At 37.5% G+C, this 17,162-nt stretch overlaps 1 protein-coding gene across 8 annotated transcripts in view; it reads left to right on the top strand.

The window, feature by feature from the left end:
• LOC131149694 (protein JASON) overlaps window positions 1–5,476 on the top strand; it is a 36,344-nt gene extending 30,868 nt beyond the window's left edge. For 6 of the 8 annotated variants that reach the window (XM_058100383.1, XM_058100380.1, XM_058100381.1 and 3 more), the window contains one exon: window positions 4,478–5,123. In XM_058100383.1, the coding sequence (XP_057956366.1) occupies window positions 4,478–4,586 (109 nt within the window). In that variant the 3' untranslated portion in view covers window positions 4,587–5,123. Of the gene's footprint in view, window positions 1–4,477 lie in introns of all 8 variants that reach the window. The other 2 variants (XM_058100377.1, XM_058100379.1) reach the window with 1 other exon arrangement.
• The last annotated feature ends 11,686 nt before the right edge of the window (window positions 5,477–17,162 follow it).

The raw sequence follows: 17,162 nt of genomic DNA, 5'->3' as shown, positions 1-17,162 counted from the left end.
AATGAATATAAAATAAATGCTCAAAATAAATATGCTCTCCTTCAAAATAAAATTTAAATTAAATAAACGGAAAGAGAGTGGAAGAGATTTGATAAAAAATATGCCCCAAAGAAATGATTTTATCAATAAAAATTGATTTGAGGGAACTTTGATTAAAAAAGGGTTTAGAGAGAATTTGGAGTTAATCAAAGTTACTAATCTGGAGTTATGAGGGGGTATTTATAGATTTTCTGAAAATTATGACCGTTGGAGACACGTTCGGTATTTTAGAAAAGTTTAATTAAAAGTTAATGACGTTTTAGCCCTTTAAAAAATTTCCAATCGAGAGGTTCGGTCAACCATATTCAAGGTTCGGTTGACCATATTAATAGGTTCAGTCGACCGTGTCAATTTTGAACTACGGATAGGGCGATTTTGAACTCTTCGTAGGTTCGGTCGTAGATGGCTTAGGTTCAGTTGACCGCTCATATGGTTTGGTCGACCGTGGCCAATTTGAATTGTGAGTTTGGTCGACTAAGTAGTTGGTGGTTAGACACGTGCTAATTCGGTCGACCGTGAAAGATGTGTTCAAAATAGAATGGTCGACCGATGCAAAGTCAACATGTTGACTTCTAACCTATTCGATCGACCAATGCATTTATATAGCTAAGGATTCGGTCGACCGGGCTTGGTTCAGTCGACCGAGGCATTTATACTACCACGGATTCGGTCGACGGGGCTTTTAAATTAAGCCCAAAAATCCAACGTCGAAGGTTAACCGAAGTTACCTAAGGTTGTTCCAAAACCTTTGTTTGATTTTAATTTTTATGAAAAAGGGTTTTTAGTTAAACTCTAGGTGCCTTAAGGTCTGTCTACGGTCATTTGAGCATTCAAGTCATATCATGCAAATGCATGCATTATTACATATCAAAATAATAAAACTTAAATGCATTACAAATAAAAATCAAATATGTCTTCTTCTTTTTCTTTGAAGACTCCATGGAATATTCCAAGTTTTATGCGCTTTAAGTCCTGGCTTGGCATCCACTTCCTGTCCCTTATGTGTGTCTAGAATTATGACATGTTCAAGCACTAATTACACACATAAGACACTTGTGTTTGTCAACATCAAAACAGAAATCAGACTCAAAAAACCAACATCAGCTCTTCCAATTTATTTGTCAAAGAAATCCTTTCCTCTACATCCCTTGAAAGAGTCACTCTTTCTTCCTTTTTGGCTAACTGTTCCAAATCTCCTATAAGAGTTGACTTTTTAACCCTAATATCTCTGAACACCTCCCTATTCCATACTTTCAGTTTGCCTTTCAATCTCTTCAACTTCCTCCTAAATCTAAACCCCTCCCGACCCCTTTCCACATCCTTACTCCATGAATCACTATCCAAGGATTGAAAAGAGCCATGGGTCTAACCACATATTGTTGAAGCAAAATGGTGTGGGGCCTCAAAGAACTTTACTAGATTTCAATAGAATAGGGAAATGATCAGATGTGGGTCTAGCTAATACAACTTGAGAAAGATTAGGAAACTCCCCCCATTCATTAGAAAACAAGAACCTATCAATTCTACTAGCCACCTCCCTAGCTCCACGCAGTGACCACGTAAATTTGGCGTTATCCAAAGGAAGATCCCTCAACCCACACTCCCAAATAACCAAATCAAGCTTTTGCATAGATGCATTGACCCTACCACCCTTCTTTTCTGAAGGGAACCTGACTGCGTTAAAATCCCACCCATAATGCACCTCGGCGACAAAACCCAGAAACAAAATAAATCTCATCCCATAAAGAATCCCTAAGAGCAGGCCTAGAAGGACCATACACAGAGGAAATCCACCATTGACCCCTGCCTCTAATTTCGAGAAGGACCAAAAGAGAGAAAAAACCCATTAAACTATCCACTCTAGTGATAGACCTAGCATCCCATAACACCAGAACACCTCCTGCTGCACCCTGAGAGGGTACAAAAGCCCAATCCTTACGCCAACCATCCCAAATCCCTCTAAAAACCTCCTCATCTACTAACTTAAGCTTAGTCTCCTACATTGAAACTATATCAGGAGAGTTCCTAAGCAAAACCTCCCTAATCAATCACCTTTTTTTAACATCCTTTGACACCCTAACATTCCAAATAATAATTTTCATAATCTAACATGCTTTACCTCCTTTCCCTGTCCCCTTCCTTCCCCCATAATTAATGCAAGAAACCATATTTTTTAATTCTTTTTCAACCCTCTTTTTTCACCCCTCTTTATAAGTTTTTGTACTCAACCCCAACTTGACCTCAACATCTACAGGATTCACTAGCATTAACCCCATATCATATAAGAACTCATTTGTCTCGCTAGCCCCTTAGCCAACACCAAAGTCACTCCCCCCATGAGTTTCCTCATTGTGGCATAAAGACTCATAAGAAAAAAAGGACTGAACAGGAATAGGAAGAATACCTTTTCCAGGTTCCAGAGAATTCAGATTGCCCAATGGATCCACAGTCTCCTCATCCTTACTTCTCCTGACAACCGGAGAACTGACACCAACGACCACCTTTTCAAGAATAGGCTCAGGAGCAAGGTGCAAGAGTCCCTTATCAAACAAAGTTTTACTCTGATCAGACCTATGCTTTACAGAACCTTCTAACCCTTGTCTGATATCAGAGGACAATAAAGGCCACTCTTCCTGTGTAAGCTGATGTGTAAGTGATTGTTTCTTACTCAGTAATACCTCTTCCATTCTATAATTAAAGCACAAATCCCCATCAAGTTCTCCCCAATTATCTTCTCCTCTCATGCCTATCTCACTTCTTAACTGATCAACTACTAAGCCAGAATCAGGATCACAAAAGCTGCTGAGATCATCATCTGTTTCTGAACACCTCTCATCATCATCATCATCTATATGTGTACCTTCACATGCAACAGAAAGCAAACCCTTACTAGGATCAGTTTTGAGAAAAATACTGCCCTCTTTCTACTGAATTGAATTTTGTTTAAGATCCTCTAAATTATCCCTCTACAAGACTACATCATCAGAAATCGCTACCTACCCTTTGGCTGAAACACCCTTCTCCCCTCTAATTCCATCATCGTGTCTATAGGTTGCTCAGTCTTATCTGTATAAATATTGAGCTTCTAAGTAAACTTCTTAGTGTGCTCTCTGGTCCCTTCTACCTCTGGGCTTGCTTCTTTAATCACTGTCTCAGTTCTGCCCTCATTGCCTTCCTCACTTCTTTCTTTAATGTTCTCTTGGGACTGGGTAAAAACATCAACTTGTAATCTGTTACAGACCCACCACCTCTTTGGATATTGCTTGGCCTGCTACCCCCTTTTCCTTTAATTACTCATTTAGTGGTTGTCAAAAAGGCCTGCTGGTTGCAGGCCCAAATTTCCCTCTCCCTTTTTAAATTCAGAAGCAATATTAAACTTTGGGTTGGATAGGGAAGTTACAAAACCTTTCTTGAAATCATGGGATTCCCTATCGTTCTTTCCTGAATCTATCTTTCTCCCCGTTGACACGCTGCCTACAACTTCTGCGAAGGTTTGCTTCTCTGATTTTCTTAAGCCCGAACTCTGCTCTATATTAACATGTTTAAGGAACCATAATCTGAGCATCTAAAGGCAATAAGCTTGTTATGATGAGCAGTAGTGTTGTGGTAGTAACGGTAACTCCATTGCTCTAATTGACTAATTGATAACTATCACCACCCTTATGACCAATTCGATCAATCACATGGCTTAACTGGGTTGGTCACCATTCCTTTTTTTAAAACCAAGGCTTGCAGTATGTTGGTGTAAGAATGAGCCCAAATTATGGTTGGTCTGACCAGGTAAAATGCACTGTCCATAATTGGTATATCAAATCTGGCACTATAAAGGTTTTGGTTATTTTTTGAAATGTCACATTGATTTGTATACATTTCATGTGATGATGGAATTTCTGCCCATATCTATAGGTGTTTGTAGTTTTGGTATTTATAGTGTTGATCTCTTTCAATATGAAACAAAATTGAATGTGGGTAACAGTTGAGCTGAACAGAATGATGCAGAGTAGGATATAAGGCATTAATGGTAGGATATAGAGACTAATTGAAATGGCCTCATCCGTAAAATAGTAATTGCACAATCTATGAACCATGAATACTTCAAAGGTGGCCATAGGTTTTAACCTCAAATTTTTTGATTTGTAAGATGTGATTTTTTTGTTTTATAAAAAAAGAAAAGGAAAGAAAGAAAAACGGTTTACATTTGAAATTCAAAACAGCATGCCAAACTATTTCCTGTTGCAAACTGCAAAAAATCAGTATGGCAACAACAAACCAGACACACTCCCCAAACTTTAACTAGATGGGGAATAATATACAAATTTTGACTTACTTATTTTTTCTTTTTATTTTTTTTAAGGGAGGAAAAGGAAGGGAAATGCAATTATCATGTTGCAGAATGTTATTCTTATTTGCACTTACTATTTTATTATTTTATTTGTAGGAGGCATGGTGGAACACCCCCCCTAGTTTTTGATGAGAATGAGGAATGCGACACTGCTGTATCTCAGATGCAGTCCTTGACAAATCCCAAGTCGGTTGTTTCATTCTGATCAAAAGTGGGAATGTTCACTTGGGATGTGAGTTTTTCACTTTCATTATGCTGTTAAGAGTTCTCTGCAAAAGACAATTGAAGTCCATGTGATGATCCCATCGAAAGAAAGTCCTCCATCTGATGAAATATTATGATTGGTTTGTGACATTCTGGAGAAGAATGAAGCCAATTCTGGGAATCCTGTTATTGTGTCAATAGTCACTGACAGGCAGCATGAGGATGCGGCTTGCAATGCACATAATTAGAGCAAACATAAAATGATGGCTCTTGGCAGTGTTTGGGAGCATGAATTTCAGGGCATGAAGTTGAATTTGTGTGGATTTGGAAGATATATATATATATATAAATTCAAATTTAAGGTCTGAATTCCATGTTCCCAAACAAAAAGTCTGCTTTTCAAGAAGAGCAATGCTATATAGTATATACTGTTCATATTGTGGCATATTGTAATTTCATATTTTACTGGAGTAGTAAGTATGATAATGGAGAAATTATTACGTCCTCCAGGGCATGATCTAAATACATTTGACAGTAAGCAGAGCAGGCACCGTCTGAGTGTGTGCGCTGAAATTGAAGGAATCCGCGTGGGTGTGGATGGAGAAGCCAGGCCATTCCCTAATTTAAAACCATGTAAGCAGTAACGTATCATTAATTCATATCTACGACTGGACGGCTGTTTTGGAAGCAGATCAACGCCCCTTGTGTGGAGTTTGTTCAATCTCAAACTTTCTAGACTACAAGGCCCTCATTTCTGATTCGGTGGAGTTTATCTAATTTTCTCGAATTTTGGAAATGGTTATTGAATTTTTAAAGGATGGTTGTAGGGGTGTTTATAGAACTGACTAACCCTACCCAAATCAAGTCAAATTGCATGAAAATATTGGTTTCCGTAGTGTTTGGATTGGGTTGTGCATTGCAATTTCTCACAAATTGAATTGTGGGTAGGACGATGGATTGAAGGTGCAATCAGACCTGAATATGACAACAAAAAGGTAAATGCAACAAGCGAAGGGGGAGAGAGGGCCAAACATTAAATATTGTGGGTGTTCTTGTGATGTTAAGGTTCTTTAAAACGTCCAATGGCACTTATAATTTTATGTTATTTGCTTTTTTAAAAGATAAAACTAAGCTGGCACCTCGACCCAATCCATTTGAATATCAAATCGATTCAAACTAGAAGAAGAAGAAGAAGAACTCCCGGTAGAAACGTAAGAAGAGATACGAAGGCAGGGATTCAAAAGTTGGTTTGTTTGGAGAACTATTGGGAAAATTTGACTACTATGTCAAATACAAAGGAAAGGAAACAAAATATGATGATTTTCCCCAGATTAACATGCTAAGCCCTTTAAATTGTGATTGTGATTTTCTGCCATTAGAATATGAAGATGTGGGATCTTAGACAAAGCACTCCTAGAAGATTTAGCTACAGATTCAATTCCTCTTTTTATTGCCAAAATATCTTTAAAGATGGAGTGATAGTGTGATTTCGATTCTTTGAATGCTTCACTTTTATATCCACATACATGTCTAGTCTCATATTCTTTTTCTATTAAGGTTGCACCCCAATAGTAATCACTGGTGTTAGTCTGTAGGATTCTCCTGCCCTTGTCAGGAATTTGAAGTGGTGGCCATTTCACGGTCTTTGTGTGCATGGATTCCTAAGGGGTGCCACCTTTTTTTTTCAAAAGTTGGTGAAGTGGTGCCACATAATTTTCATTTCAAGAAAATTGATTGCTTCAACACCAATTACCATCTTCTTCTCTAACAGCATGATTCCATAGCGTGCAACAGTCTCCATAAATTGCCTTAGGACTTTGCCGTGGGATGCTATATCTTTTGAAAATAGTAGGTTATCATCAATGGCCTGACAATATGAGAAGATTGGGCCAACATATTCTCATCCTCACCCAAAGTACATCTCACATGAAATAAATGTGTAGTTGCTTTGGTTGTAGAGGGATTTTTCATATGATATGCAGAGCAGCTATAAAGTTTATCAGCAATCCATTGTTGCAGTTTGCAATTTAGACTAGCCAAAATATACTAATTCAAGTTATATATGTAATCCAATGATCCACAATGCCAATTCTAATCAAAGATAGCTTGCCCACTTGTGCTTTTTGTTCTTCAAGCTAAGAATAATAAAAGAATTAGTTCCTAAAATCAATAACTACCAACTAATCATGTTAGGGGACATTTGAAGCCTCATCTTGGAACCAAGAAGTTCAAACTCATAGCTCATTTGTTAGAGTTTGAACAAAGTCCCTAGCAGCCAAATCAATTTAATGGTAGAAACACTATAAAAATAGGAGACCAGCAAGCAGACAAACTAATTTATTAATTTGTTAGACTAGCAGAAAAATAGGTTTGGACTATTCTCATAATTTCGATGAAGCATTTTTCTGTGGAATTTTTTTCTCAATTGAGTGTTCCAGTTACTTGAAAAATTCTCATTCACCCCGTTTTGTTCTCTCTCAAGAAATGGAAATTCACCACTGGATTGCTAGGGTGTAATGCAATATATCCCTTGGAACCTGAAAAGCAATGAAAAGAAAAGGAAAAATTTTTAAAAATCACTTTTTATGTATAATAAATTGATGAAAAAATAAATTATTTCACACGCCATTAACCTTAGATTTTTCTTAACTTCTAAAAACAAATAGCATAAAGTCATTCACAATAAAAATTTCAATTTTCCTTTATGGGAGAGCCTTCCAATTTAGTTTTATATTTTGAGCGTGACGTAGCTTCCATTTCTAAAGCTAATACCTTTATATTCTAATGTAGTTTTTCATTTACCAGCATGAATAACGTCTGCTATACATGATGACACATCATGAATTTTAAACTATGAATCAGTAATGAAATGAATTAAGCAGATGCCAAGGCTTAGGAGTCTTATGCCTTTATATGCTTATGAATTTTAAAACGTGGCACTCACCGCAAAGTGGAATGTGTACTATTTTTTTTTTCATGTTAATTTGTGAGAAATCAATGGGCACTAAACCCCAAAAAGGAGCCAAGCCTGCCCCCGCTGCAAAGCCCTTAACGTAGGATAATGAGGCTTCCACATAGGTCAGTAATAATCAGGCTTCCCACGCTCATTGTTAACTATGCTTCAGATTTTTCTTGTTTCTTGCGTAAGGTAAAACCATATATTCATTTGGAATTCATGAAGGGCCCAAAATTGAACAATCTTAAAGAATCAATGCTTGATCACGATCATCTGAAAAAAAAACAAATAAAAGTGACTTGCAGGACCCAAGGTATACTCCGGGAGACCTCTTCGATACCTAAGTAAGGGATAGGTTTGAGAGCTTTTTATGCAACAATAAAGTGTATTAGGATAAGATACCTTAACCTCTTCTCTAAATCCTTATTTATAGTGACGGAGATTGACTCAAGGGTGTAATGCCATTTATTGGCGAGTTATGGTGTAGGCGTGAATCGCTCCGGTTCTTACCTCGTTGGTGTGAATCACTCTATTTATTATAAGGCGGACATCAATTGCTCCGGCCGGGCGGTTGACTTGAGCGATAACTGCTCTCATAATGTTGCACTCTGGTCTCTTCTAAGTAGGTGATATATTTGGGGTATATCAGTTGCCCCTCCTTAGGTTCAAATATTTGAAACTGGCTTCCAAAGTTTGAAAGTTGTTCTTGTTGCTGTTGGTTTTTTTTTTTTTGTTGAGCAGTTCTTCTTGAGGCATTTTGAGTTGCTTTTGGTTTAATGAGTCGTGCTTTTCTTTTTTGCCGTTTCTGGTCTAATGAGATGCGCTCATATTTTGGGCCGTTTGTAGGCCTAAGAAGCGTTGCTCGTATGTTGGGCCGATTCTTCTTTGCCTAATGAGTTGTGCTCATTTTTTGGGCAGTTTTCTGACCTCACGAGCATTGCTCGTCAGTTGGACCGATTCTTCTTTGCCTACTGAGCTGAACTCATTTTTTGGGTAGTCTTCTGACCTCACGAGCGTTGCTCGTTAGTTGATCCGATTCTTTCTTGTTTAATGAGTTGTGCTCATTTTTTGGGTAGTCTTTTTGCCTCACGAGCATTGCTCATCAGTTGAGCCAATTCTTCTTTGCTTAATGAGTTAAGCACATTTTTTGGGCAGTCTTTTGGCCTCACGAGCGTTGTTCGTCAGTTGGGCTGATTCTTTATTGCTTAATGAGTTGTGCTCATTTTTTGGGCAGTCTTCTAGCCTCACGAGCGTTGCTCATCAGTTGGGCCGATTCTTACTTGCCTAATTAGTTGTGCTCATATTTTGGGCAGTCTTCTGACCTCACGAGCGTTGCTCGTCAGTTGAGCCGATTCTTCTTTTCCTAATGAGCTGTGCTCATCTTCAGGGCTATATCTTCAGTAACATTTTGGTACTTTATGATGCTGGGATGGTTGTTCAATTTGACAGGTTCTTTCAGTTTTGATTTCATTGGGGTTAAAATGTGAGTTCTGGTTTTTTCAATATCAGTTAGGATTTAAAATCAATTCGAGATGGATTTGTTTCAAAGGGTTTGGACGTGTATGAACCAAGTGTTCGATCATTTGCGGCAAAGGGAACTGCAGGTGAGTGTGCAGTGTTATACATTTAGGAGATTATTTTCGTGTCGTCTATGTCATCTGTGGGGTCTATAAACTCAGATTATTCGATTGTATCCTAGTTAATCCGTGAGTCACATCTTGGATTTTTTGGACGTGGGGTTGTGAGTGCAGTGGTAGATTGAAGTTTGAGATTGAGATCTGCGAGATGTCTACCATTGACGACGGTGATTTTGTTACTGTTTATTTTGATTATGGTGTGGATTGTTCAGCTAATTGAGCTATAGGTGCTCGACAGAATGTCACTAAGGAGTTCGGTTTTGCTGTTTGGGGTTTTGCCGATTGCAGTTGCTGCAATGGTGCAATTTTAGTGTGCATTGCAATTTCAACTCAAATTTCCAATTGCAATTTCAAATTCACTATTCAGAGCACCGTTTAGCGCACATAAATGTGTAAGAGTCATTATTGCCGACCCCATGGTGCATTCGGCCAACCCATTTGAATTTCAAAGCTTGATTTTGTTTATTTGACTGGTAATGCAGTTGTCATGACCCCACTATGCATTTAGGGCATAGGTCATTGTTCGATCAATTAAATAACTTGAGCATTCTATTAATTATTATTAGCCATCAAGGTGGAGCTCTTCAAGCATTGAAACTATGGCAACTACTTTTCTTTTTAGAATTATTATTGTATAATGGAGAAAAAATCATACCTTGAGAATAGGCACGTTGGCTACATAAATCTTGCGCATAGAAACATCAATTGTAGTCGGGTTCACATTAGATACGAAATTTCCCAATATCACAAGTTGGGTCTCAGTTATTCGTCTATCAATTTTCTTACTTGGCTTCTACAACGCAAGAAAAGCGCCATTGACGTGCTTGAACGTGATAAACCCGTACCCTTTACTTTTCTCGGTGACCTTACCAAGGATCGCGACGGTTTCTTCAAGGTCACCGTAGGTGGAGAAGAGATTGTGGAGGTTCTTGATGGTAGTGTCCCATCCAAGGCCATGAATGAAGAGCTTGGGCTGGGTAGGGTCCTGATCGGCGATGGATCGAACGACGTCGAGTAAGTCTAGGTGTCAGACGGTGGCATTTGAGAAGATCTCAATCAAGCCAATGGATTGACCTTCAATTATTTGATGTAGTCATGATCAAGAATTAAAAGAGAATACCTCTTAAGAAGTTCCCATAGACGGCACCAACTATTGCAACCAAAAATTGAATAATCTTCACGAATCGATCCTTGATCACGACCACCTAAAAAGAGATAAATAAAAGTGGCTTGGAGGACCTAGGGTGTACTCCGGGGGACCTCTCTAATGCCTAAGTAAGTGATGGGCTTGAGAGGTTTTTATGCAACAGTAAAGTGTGTTAGGATGAGATACCTTAGCCTATTCTCCAAATCCCTATTTATAGTGACGGAGGTTGACCCAAAGCTGTAATGCCATTTATTGGCATGTTATGGTGCAGGTGTGAATCGCTCCGGTTCTTACCTCGTTAGCGTGAATCACTCTTGAAATTAGAATAGCTTTCCCAAGGGAGGGGGTGAATTGGTTTATTTGAAAATTAAACCTTTTTTTGACTTCTTACTTGTTTTAATATAACAACAAGAAAATAAATCAATTAGCTAATGACCACAACCAAATTTTACCACAAGGTACTGAAAAATTAAACATATAATCCAATCAACCAAAGTATGAAATTCAAACAATTATTCAAGATTTTTTATACTTTTTGTCAGCTGGCCGGTAGTTGTTTGCAAACTTGCTTTGAATGAAATTTGTATTGCGCTTTTCTTGATCAAGATTTCTGCAAATTAACCAACGTACTCCCTTGTGGGTTTTCGTAAACGATTAATTAAAACGTACTTTCTAAAAATCAAGAGTCTTCTTTAAATATGGATTTTTAAGCCTTGCAACCTGCCCTTATCATTCACAAAAATATATTGTGCAGAAAATAAAGAGTAAGGAAGAGAGAGAGACACAGAGATTTTACAAGGTTCGGTTTCAACATAGTTTACGTCCTCGCCTTTGGCAAACCACCAAAGGATTCCACTATCGTAGTTCCTTTACCGGGTGGAACAATACCTTTTACAACCACTCTTTGAAGTAGGCTAGAGCCCGCCTCTCCAAACGATGTACTCTCGTTCGGTCAACGATCCAATAAGCCTGGAATCATCCAATAACTACAAGAGAAACAGCAAGAGGATGTGTACAAAGAGGGCTCACACACATAGCAAGTTAGTACAATTCAAATCTATATACTCCAGAATTTAAATATCAAGAATCAAATACAATTCAAAGCATTAGATTAGAATTCACCAAGTTCCCTTTTCTCCAGATGAGAAATCAGTAAGTAGAACTCAAGGATTAATGATCAACACTTTTAGAATACCAGCACTTTCAGATTGCAAGTAGTTAAGCAAGTAGGAACTTTGTATGCAAGAGAGCTTTAGAGCAGATTTTTCAATTCTTGGTAAGTTTTTTTTTGAAAACCATGTATTTATAGGCTTTCAAGAGTGTTTTTGTGTTTCCCAAGTTTACTTGGAGTATTTCCCAAGTTTTTAGAAAATTTGGAGCACAAACAACTAATATTTAAAATTTGAAATATTTAAAAAATTTGCTCGTTAACAGTGTTCAGACTACTGAACCTTCGAGGTCAGTCTTCTGAAGTTCCTTAACCTTTGAAAATTTTGAACTGGATACATGGTCAGACGAACGAGGTTAGGGTTCAGGCTTTTGAAGTGTTGGGTTCAGACGACTAAAGTTAGAGTTCAGTCTTCTAAGGTGCTACTGCTAGTTTTTGTGTTTCACCAAAAATTCTTCAAACAACTAAACTTTTTCTTCAGACGTATGAAGTAATTTTTCAGACGACCGAACTTAAAGTTCAGTCTTCTGAAGTTGCCACTTTAGGCTTCTGAGTAGAAACTTCAGTCTTTTGAACAAATTTGTTTTCTGATTTTATTCAAAATATGTTTTGCTCTCTTTTTTTATTCTTTTATAAAACATTTTCTGGGATTTTTAAATAGGTTCTAAATCCATATAATTCCCCTAAAGAGATTCAAAAGATATTTCAATAGATATTTAACTTTGAAGTACTTAGATTGTTCTTCTTAAAACCTTATACTCTAAGCTTGAAATCATCCACTTCATATTTGCTTTGAAATCCCTTGGATTTTGGTTGGCCTAATTGGTCTTTTCAATCAGTTTTGGTGATAACAAACAAATGATATTTTAACTTGGAATGGTGGAGTAATGGTGTTTCAGGTTTGACAAGAAAACAAGGATCATTGTCGACCATCAAACTACATTAATTAACAAGTGATCCAAAAGAAGCTCAAAGCAACACTAGATTAATATTTGATCTAACCGGGTCGGCCAACCGCAGTTAGATTCAGTCTGGGCCGCACAACCTTGACCATAGGGGGAAGCATGGCGTGGATAGAAAGATCCTCAGGGTGGCCATGAGTTACAGACGCGATGTTGGTATTTGATACGAAGGATACTCATAAGCCGAAAAGTAAAATGAAAATGGAAAGTGAAAGAATGATAAAATTGGCTAAAATGAGAAATGAAAGAAAGAATGGAAATTGAAAAATAAAGAATGTTAAATATGAAAAATGAACTGTGTGAGTTAATAATACAAATAATTGAGACGAAGTGAAACTCTCCGCCTGAGGGCTTACTAAGTAAGGTGAATGTCCTGATAGGTATCAAATGTGACCATATCTGGTTGCATAATGTGTTAGAGCAGAGGGAAACTACTTGTATGGGCGGGTAATCTTCCTTATTCTCAAGAACTTCGCGGATAAATTTTGTTGGAAATAATCAAATTTGAGAAATGGTTTCAAAGCTTATAAAAGCTTGTGTTGTATATCTATACAACTATGAGAATATATTTGCCAATGCATTTTCTCAAATGAAATGTTATTTTAAAAAGTAAGCATGTTATAACTTAACTCATATGGCCACACACTGTAAACAATTTATTCTTTCTTACTGAGATGTGTCTCACCCAATTTATCTAAATTTTTCAGGGAATAGAGACCGACTGGGTGATAGAGCTCTGTGATAGTAGGGAGCTGGAACCTTGATATAGAGGGTAAGTTTGGACTAGGGAAGTGTGATTCCCTAGGGTTGTATTGTTTTTGGGTATGAGATAGTATTATGTATATGTGTATATGGATACTCTGGGTATTGTATTTTGACTGATATGTATATACTGTCTTCCACTGTTAGGTTTTATAAATAAGATGACTTTTTACTCGGTACCCAATGCGGGTTGGGTCGTACGAATGGTAGTAGGTTTGTTGACGTGACCGATTTGTGTATGTTGTCGATGATGTGTAAATTATTTATTTATTATTGTTCTAAAAAAAATTGTATGAAAATCGGGGCGTCACTGTAACGTCCCTCAATTTCTAAACATAAAATGTCACATAATAGATAAAATAGTCAACTCGAACCCGTGGGTAGCGGGGACATCTATCAAACACAGTGAAAAACCTAGCAGCAGTAAACATAAATCTCAACATCCAATCATAAAACATAATACCAGAGTTTACTATATCATTAATATACAGTTTATATGTACAATCTCCAAAAAGTCAAAAACAACACTAGAACCATACAACAAAAATCTCCGAATCCTAGTTCAACGCTTACCCTTCTAGTAGGGAAGCACCAATCACTCAACGGCGGCCCTGACCTGCCAGTCTCTCTGGGTTTCCTGAAAAGTTAATTAATGTTGGAGGTGAGACACTTCTCAGTAAGAGAAAATAAACTAAATACAGCTATGTGGCAACATGAACATTTAATGCATTTTACATATACAGTACATTTCATAAATCGAAAAAACGTTCATCATATCTTACTGAATAATCATACATTTTTCATATTTGTTAATAACTCATAACGTACATAAAACATTTTCTATAACTGTAATATTGAAAATATACCCACGACGAATAGCTAGCTGGTGTCATGTATTACCCCCCATGACGGGTTGTGCAACCCGAAGGCGGGACCCGACAATGGCTGGCCGACCACTGTCGAATCAAATATGTCTGCAAGTAAGATGAGCCCGCCACACCCTGGTCCAGACTGCCAAGTGGACGTCCACACTCTACTGAAAGCCACATCGACTATCCATCTCCCATCCCCTCGTGGGATGGTTAGTACTAATCTGACGTAGATATCTGATCTACACATATAGCTATGGTACCGAGCCTTGAACTGAACTAAACTAACTTCCTGGTCGTAATAACATATAATACATAAACATACATAACATCATCACGGCCTCGTGCCAAAAACATAGATACGGCCTCGTGCCAAACTCATACATATGACCTCGTGCCAAAATCATAGTAAATACGGCCTCGTGCCGATAACATACATGTGGCCTCGTGCCAAAATCGTTTCAGGTATTTATATTCTGAAAATAACTCATTTATCATTTATTCGTCAAACTCAGTATAGCATAATTAGTCCTTTCAAAGTACCTGAAAATATGCTTTGCTCGTAAAATCATTCATATCATGATTCACTTCACATAAAAATAATGTTTATGCCACACATGTGCTGTTAAAATTCATACTTCATATTCTAAAATCATGCTTTCTTGACATCTCATACATACATATATATTTTAATCATCATAACAGTATTTTCCCAATCGTAGATTTCATTCATAATACACAATATAACATATGCTTTTTCTGAAAATAAATTTGCTCATAATCAATAATAATTTGCATGGGAAATTATTGTTTTAGTTTATTCCCTTACCTGACTACTAAGAAAACCCCTAAAATCCTAACCTGACCCCCGTAGGATTTCCTACTCAATACCCTGAAACTCAAAACTCATAGTATTAATCATCAGTATTTTCATGCGTACATCAATTTTTATAACTACCACAAAGTCTAATTTGGCTTAAAAAGTCTTACCTCAACTCTGGGATGATTTTCAACTTTGTTTTCCCAACGATTCGCTTCGGCAAACTCGTAAAGAACTTCGCCAGGAGCGTCGTGGTAGCCTCAAATCTTCGATCTAGCGACTGACGGGGCCAAAATAGAAGAGAGAGAGTGAGAGGGCCGAAGAGGAGAGAGAGAGAGAGAGGAGAGGAAGCTTCAAATGAATAAAAATTGGATTTTTCATATATATATATATACAGCAGAATTCATCGACAAGCCTGACCTTCGTCGACGAAACAAATTTCGTCAATGAAATCCACTCCTCATCGATGAAATTCAGTTAGCTCAAAAACCCCTCTCGGTATTTCTTCGTCGACGAAGCCCTGTGTTCGTCAACGAAATCTTTTAAGCCTTCGTCGACGAAAGCCTGTGTTCGTCGACGAATTCAAGCAATCTCTTAAAAATTATTTTATTCCCCAAATGCATTGTCGTCGACAAAGTCTACGGCCTCCTTCTGTTTCTGTTTCTATTTCCCTCTCTCTTTATTATTTAAATTCCATTTAAAATTCGGGTCGTTACAGTCACAAACGTGGAGAAACTTATTTATTAGGAGGAGTAGAATCCTAAAAGCAATCAACTATGGGGGGGTTTCCCTTAGATGCCATAGAAATTGTGAAAGATGAGGAAATGAAGGGAAATTGGAAAAAAATAATTTGTCAAAACAAAATAGGGAATTTAACACTGAAAGGCAAAAATTGGATTTTTTTTGCTTAATTGGGGGGGAATATAAGGAGTTTATAGGAGTTCCTCAATGGTAGAAAGATATGTAGGAAGGAGTGGAAATGAAGAAGGGTTTAAAATAGGGTCAAATGTCAAATTTTGGAAGGAAAATATCCTAATGATTGACTCCCTTGAGAAGCTAAAGGCGTCCTTGGGGACTAGCGACAACACTTAGTGTGCAGTATTAAGTGAAAAATCGTTAGAGTGCTAACACCAATTGTCGAAGACATGGTATGTAGGGTATTATGAACCATTAAGGCATCTTCCACAAGCAATGCCTAATTGTTTATGAGCATCTTATTGCCCAAAACAGGCCACCATGGGGGCATTGTTTGTGTAATATTTGTGCATTTTCCTAGAATGTTGTGCGAGAGGCTTGATAGTAGGCCACAACTTGAATATACAAGGTCATGCAAGTGTGGAAAGCTAGATGTTGCCTCATAATTAAGTTGTCACCTAAGAAACTAGAATAGGAATCTACAATTAGCCAATCAGTGATCAAAATTAGAAGGAGCTTGAAAAGATACTTGGAACTCCACACAACAAGTGACTAAGGACAAGAGGCAATAGGGACTATGAAAATGAAATACCCCTTGGCCATTATTTGGGGAAGGTGAAAATGGTATAAACCTTGCTTACGAAGTTATGAGGAGCATCTTAAAATAGAGGTACTCAAGCAAATAGTAGAGATTTCGACCATTGGCCTTTGCTACCATCGCCCACAAGGCCTAAGAAACTCATGAGAAGGGAATCAAAAATTTTGCCAGACTTAATGACGAGAGAATGGGAGGAGTTGAAAAAGTAAAAGGGACAGTCAATTGTAAAAAATGCCAATGTCAAAAAAGGCCTTTTATGTTAAGAAGTTTGTCAAATTGATGCTAATTTATGATATGATTATCAATTAGCAAGATTTTGTACAAATATGAGTCTATTTTTAACCCTCGAGATGAGTTGGGATGGGTATAAGTAGCTTTGACATTAATATTATAAAAGACACCTTGAACGTACTTGAATTAACCTAGTGCTAATACTACCGACCATAGTGTCTTTTTATCCGTCTCTCTCTCTATCTCTCTAACTATTCTAACTTTTAACATCTTCATTTTCTCTATCCTTTGCTTTTCTCCTCCAATATGAATATGTTCATTTCCTTATTTTCTCACTCCAACTACAATTTCTACAATTTATACAATGCCAAGTCCCTGTACTCCATTATGTAATAAGGCATCTATCCTTACACCTCTCATCACACCCAAATTTACCATCTTGGCAACCAATTGCTAGGGGTATAATTGGTTCAGTGCGGTTCGGTTATGGGCAAAATCGAAAATCGAACCAA

Source organism: Malania oleifera, chromosome 2, assembly GCF_029873635.1.
Source record: "Malania oleifera isolate guangnan ecotype guangnan chromosome 2, ASM2987363v1, whole genome shotgun sequence".
Lineage (NCBI taxonomy): Eukaryota > Viridiplantae > Streptophyta > Magnoliopsida > Santalales > Ximeniaceae > Malania > Malania oleifera.
The sequence above is the reverse complement of the archived record's forward strand: the minus strand, read 5'-3'. Positions and strand labels throughout refer to the sequence as shown.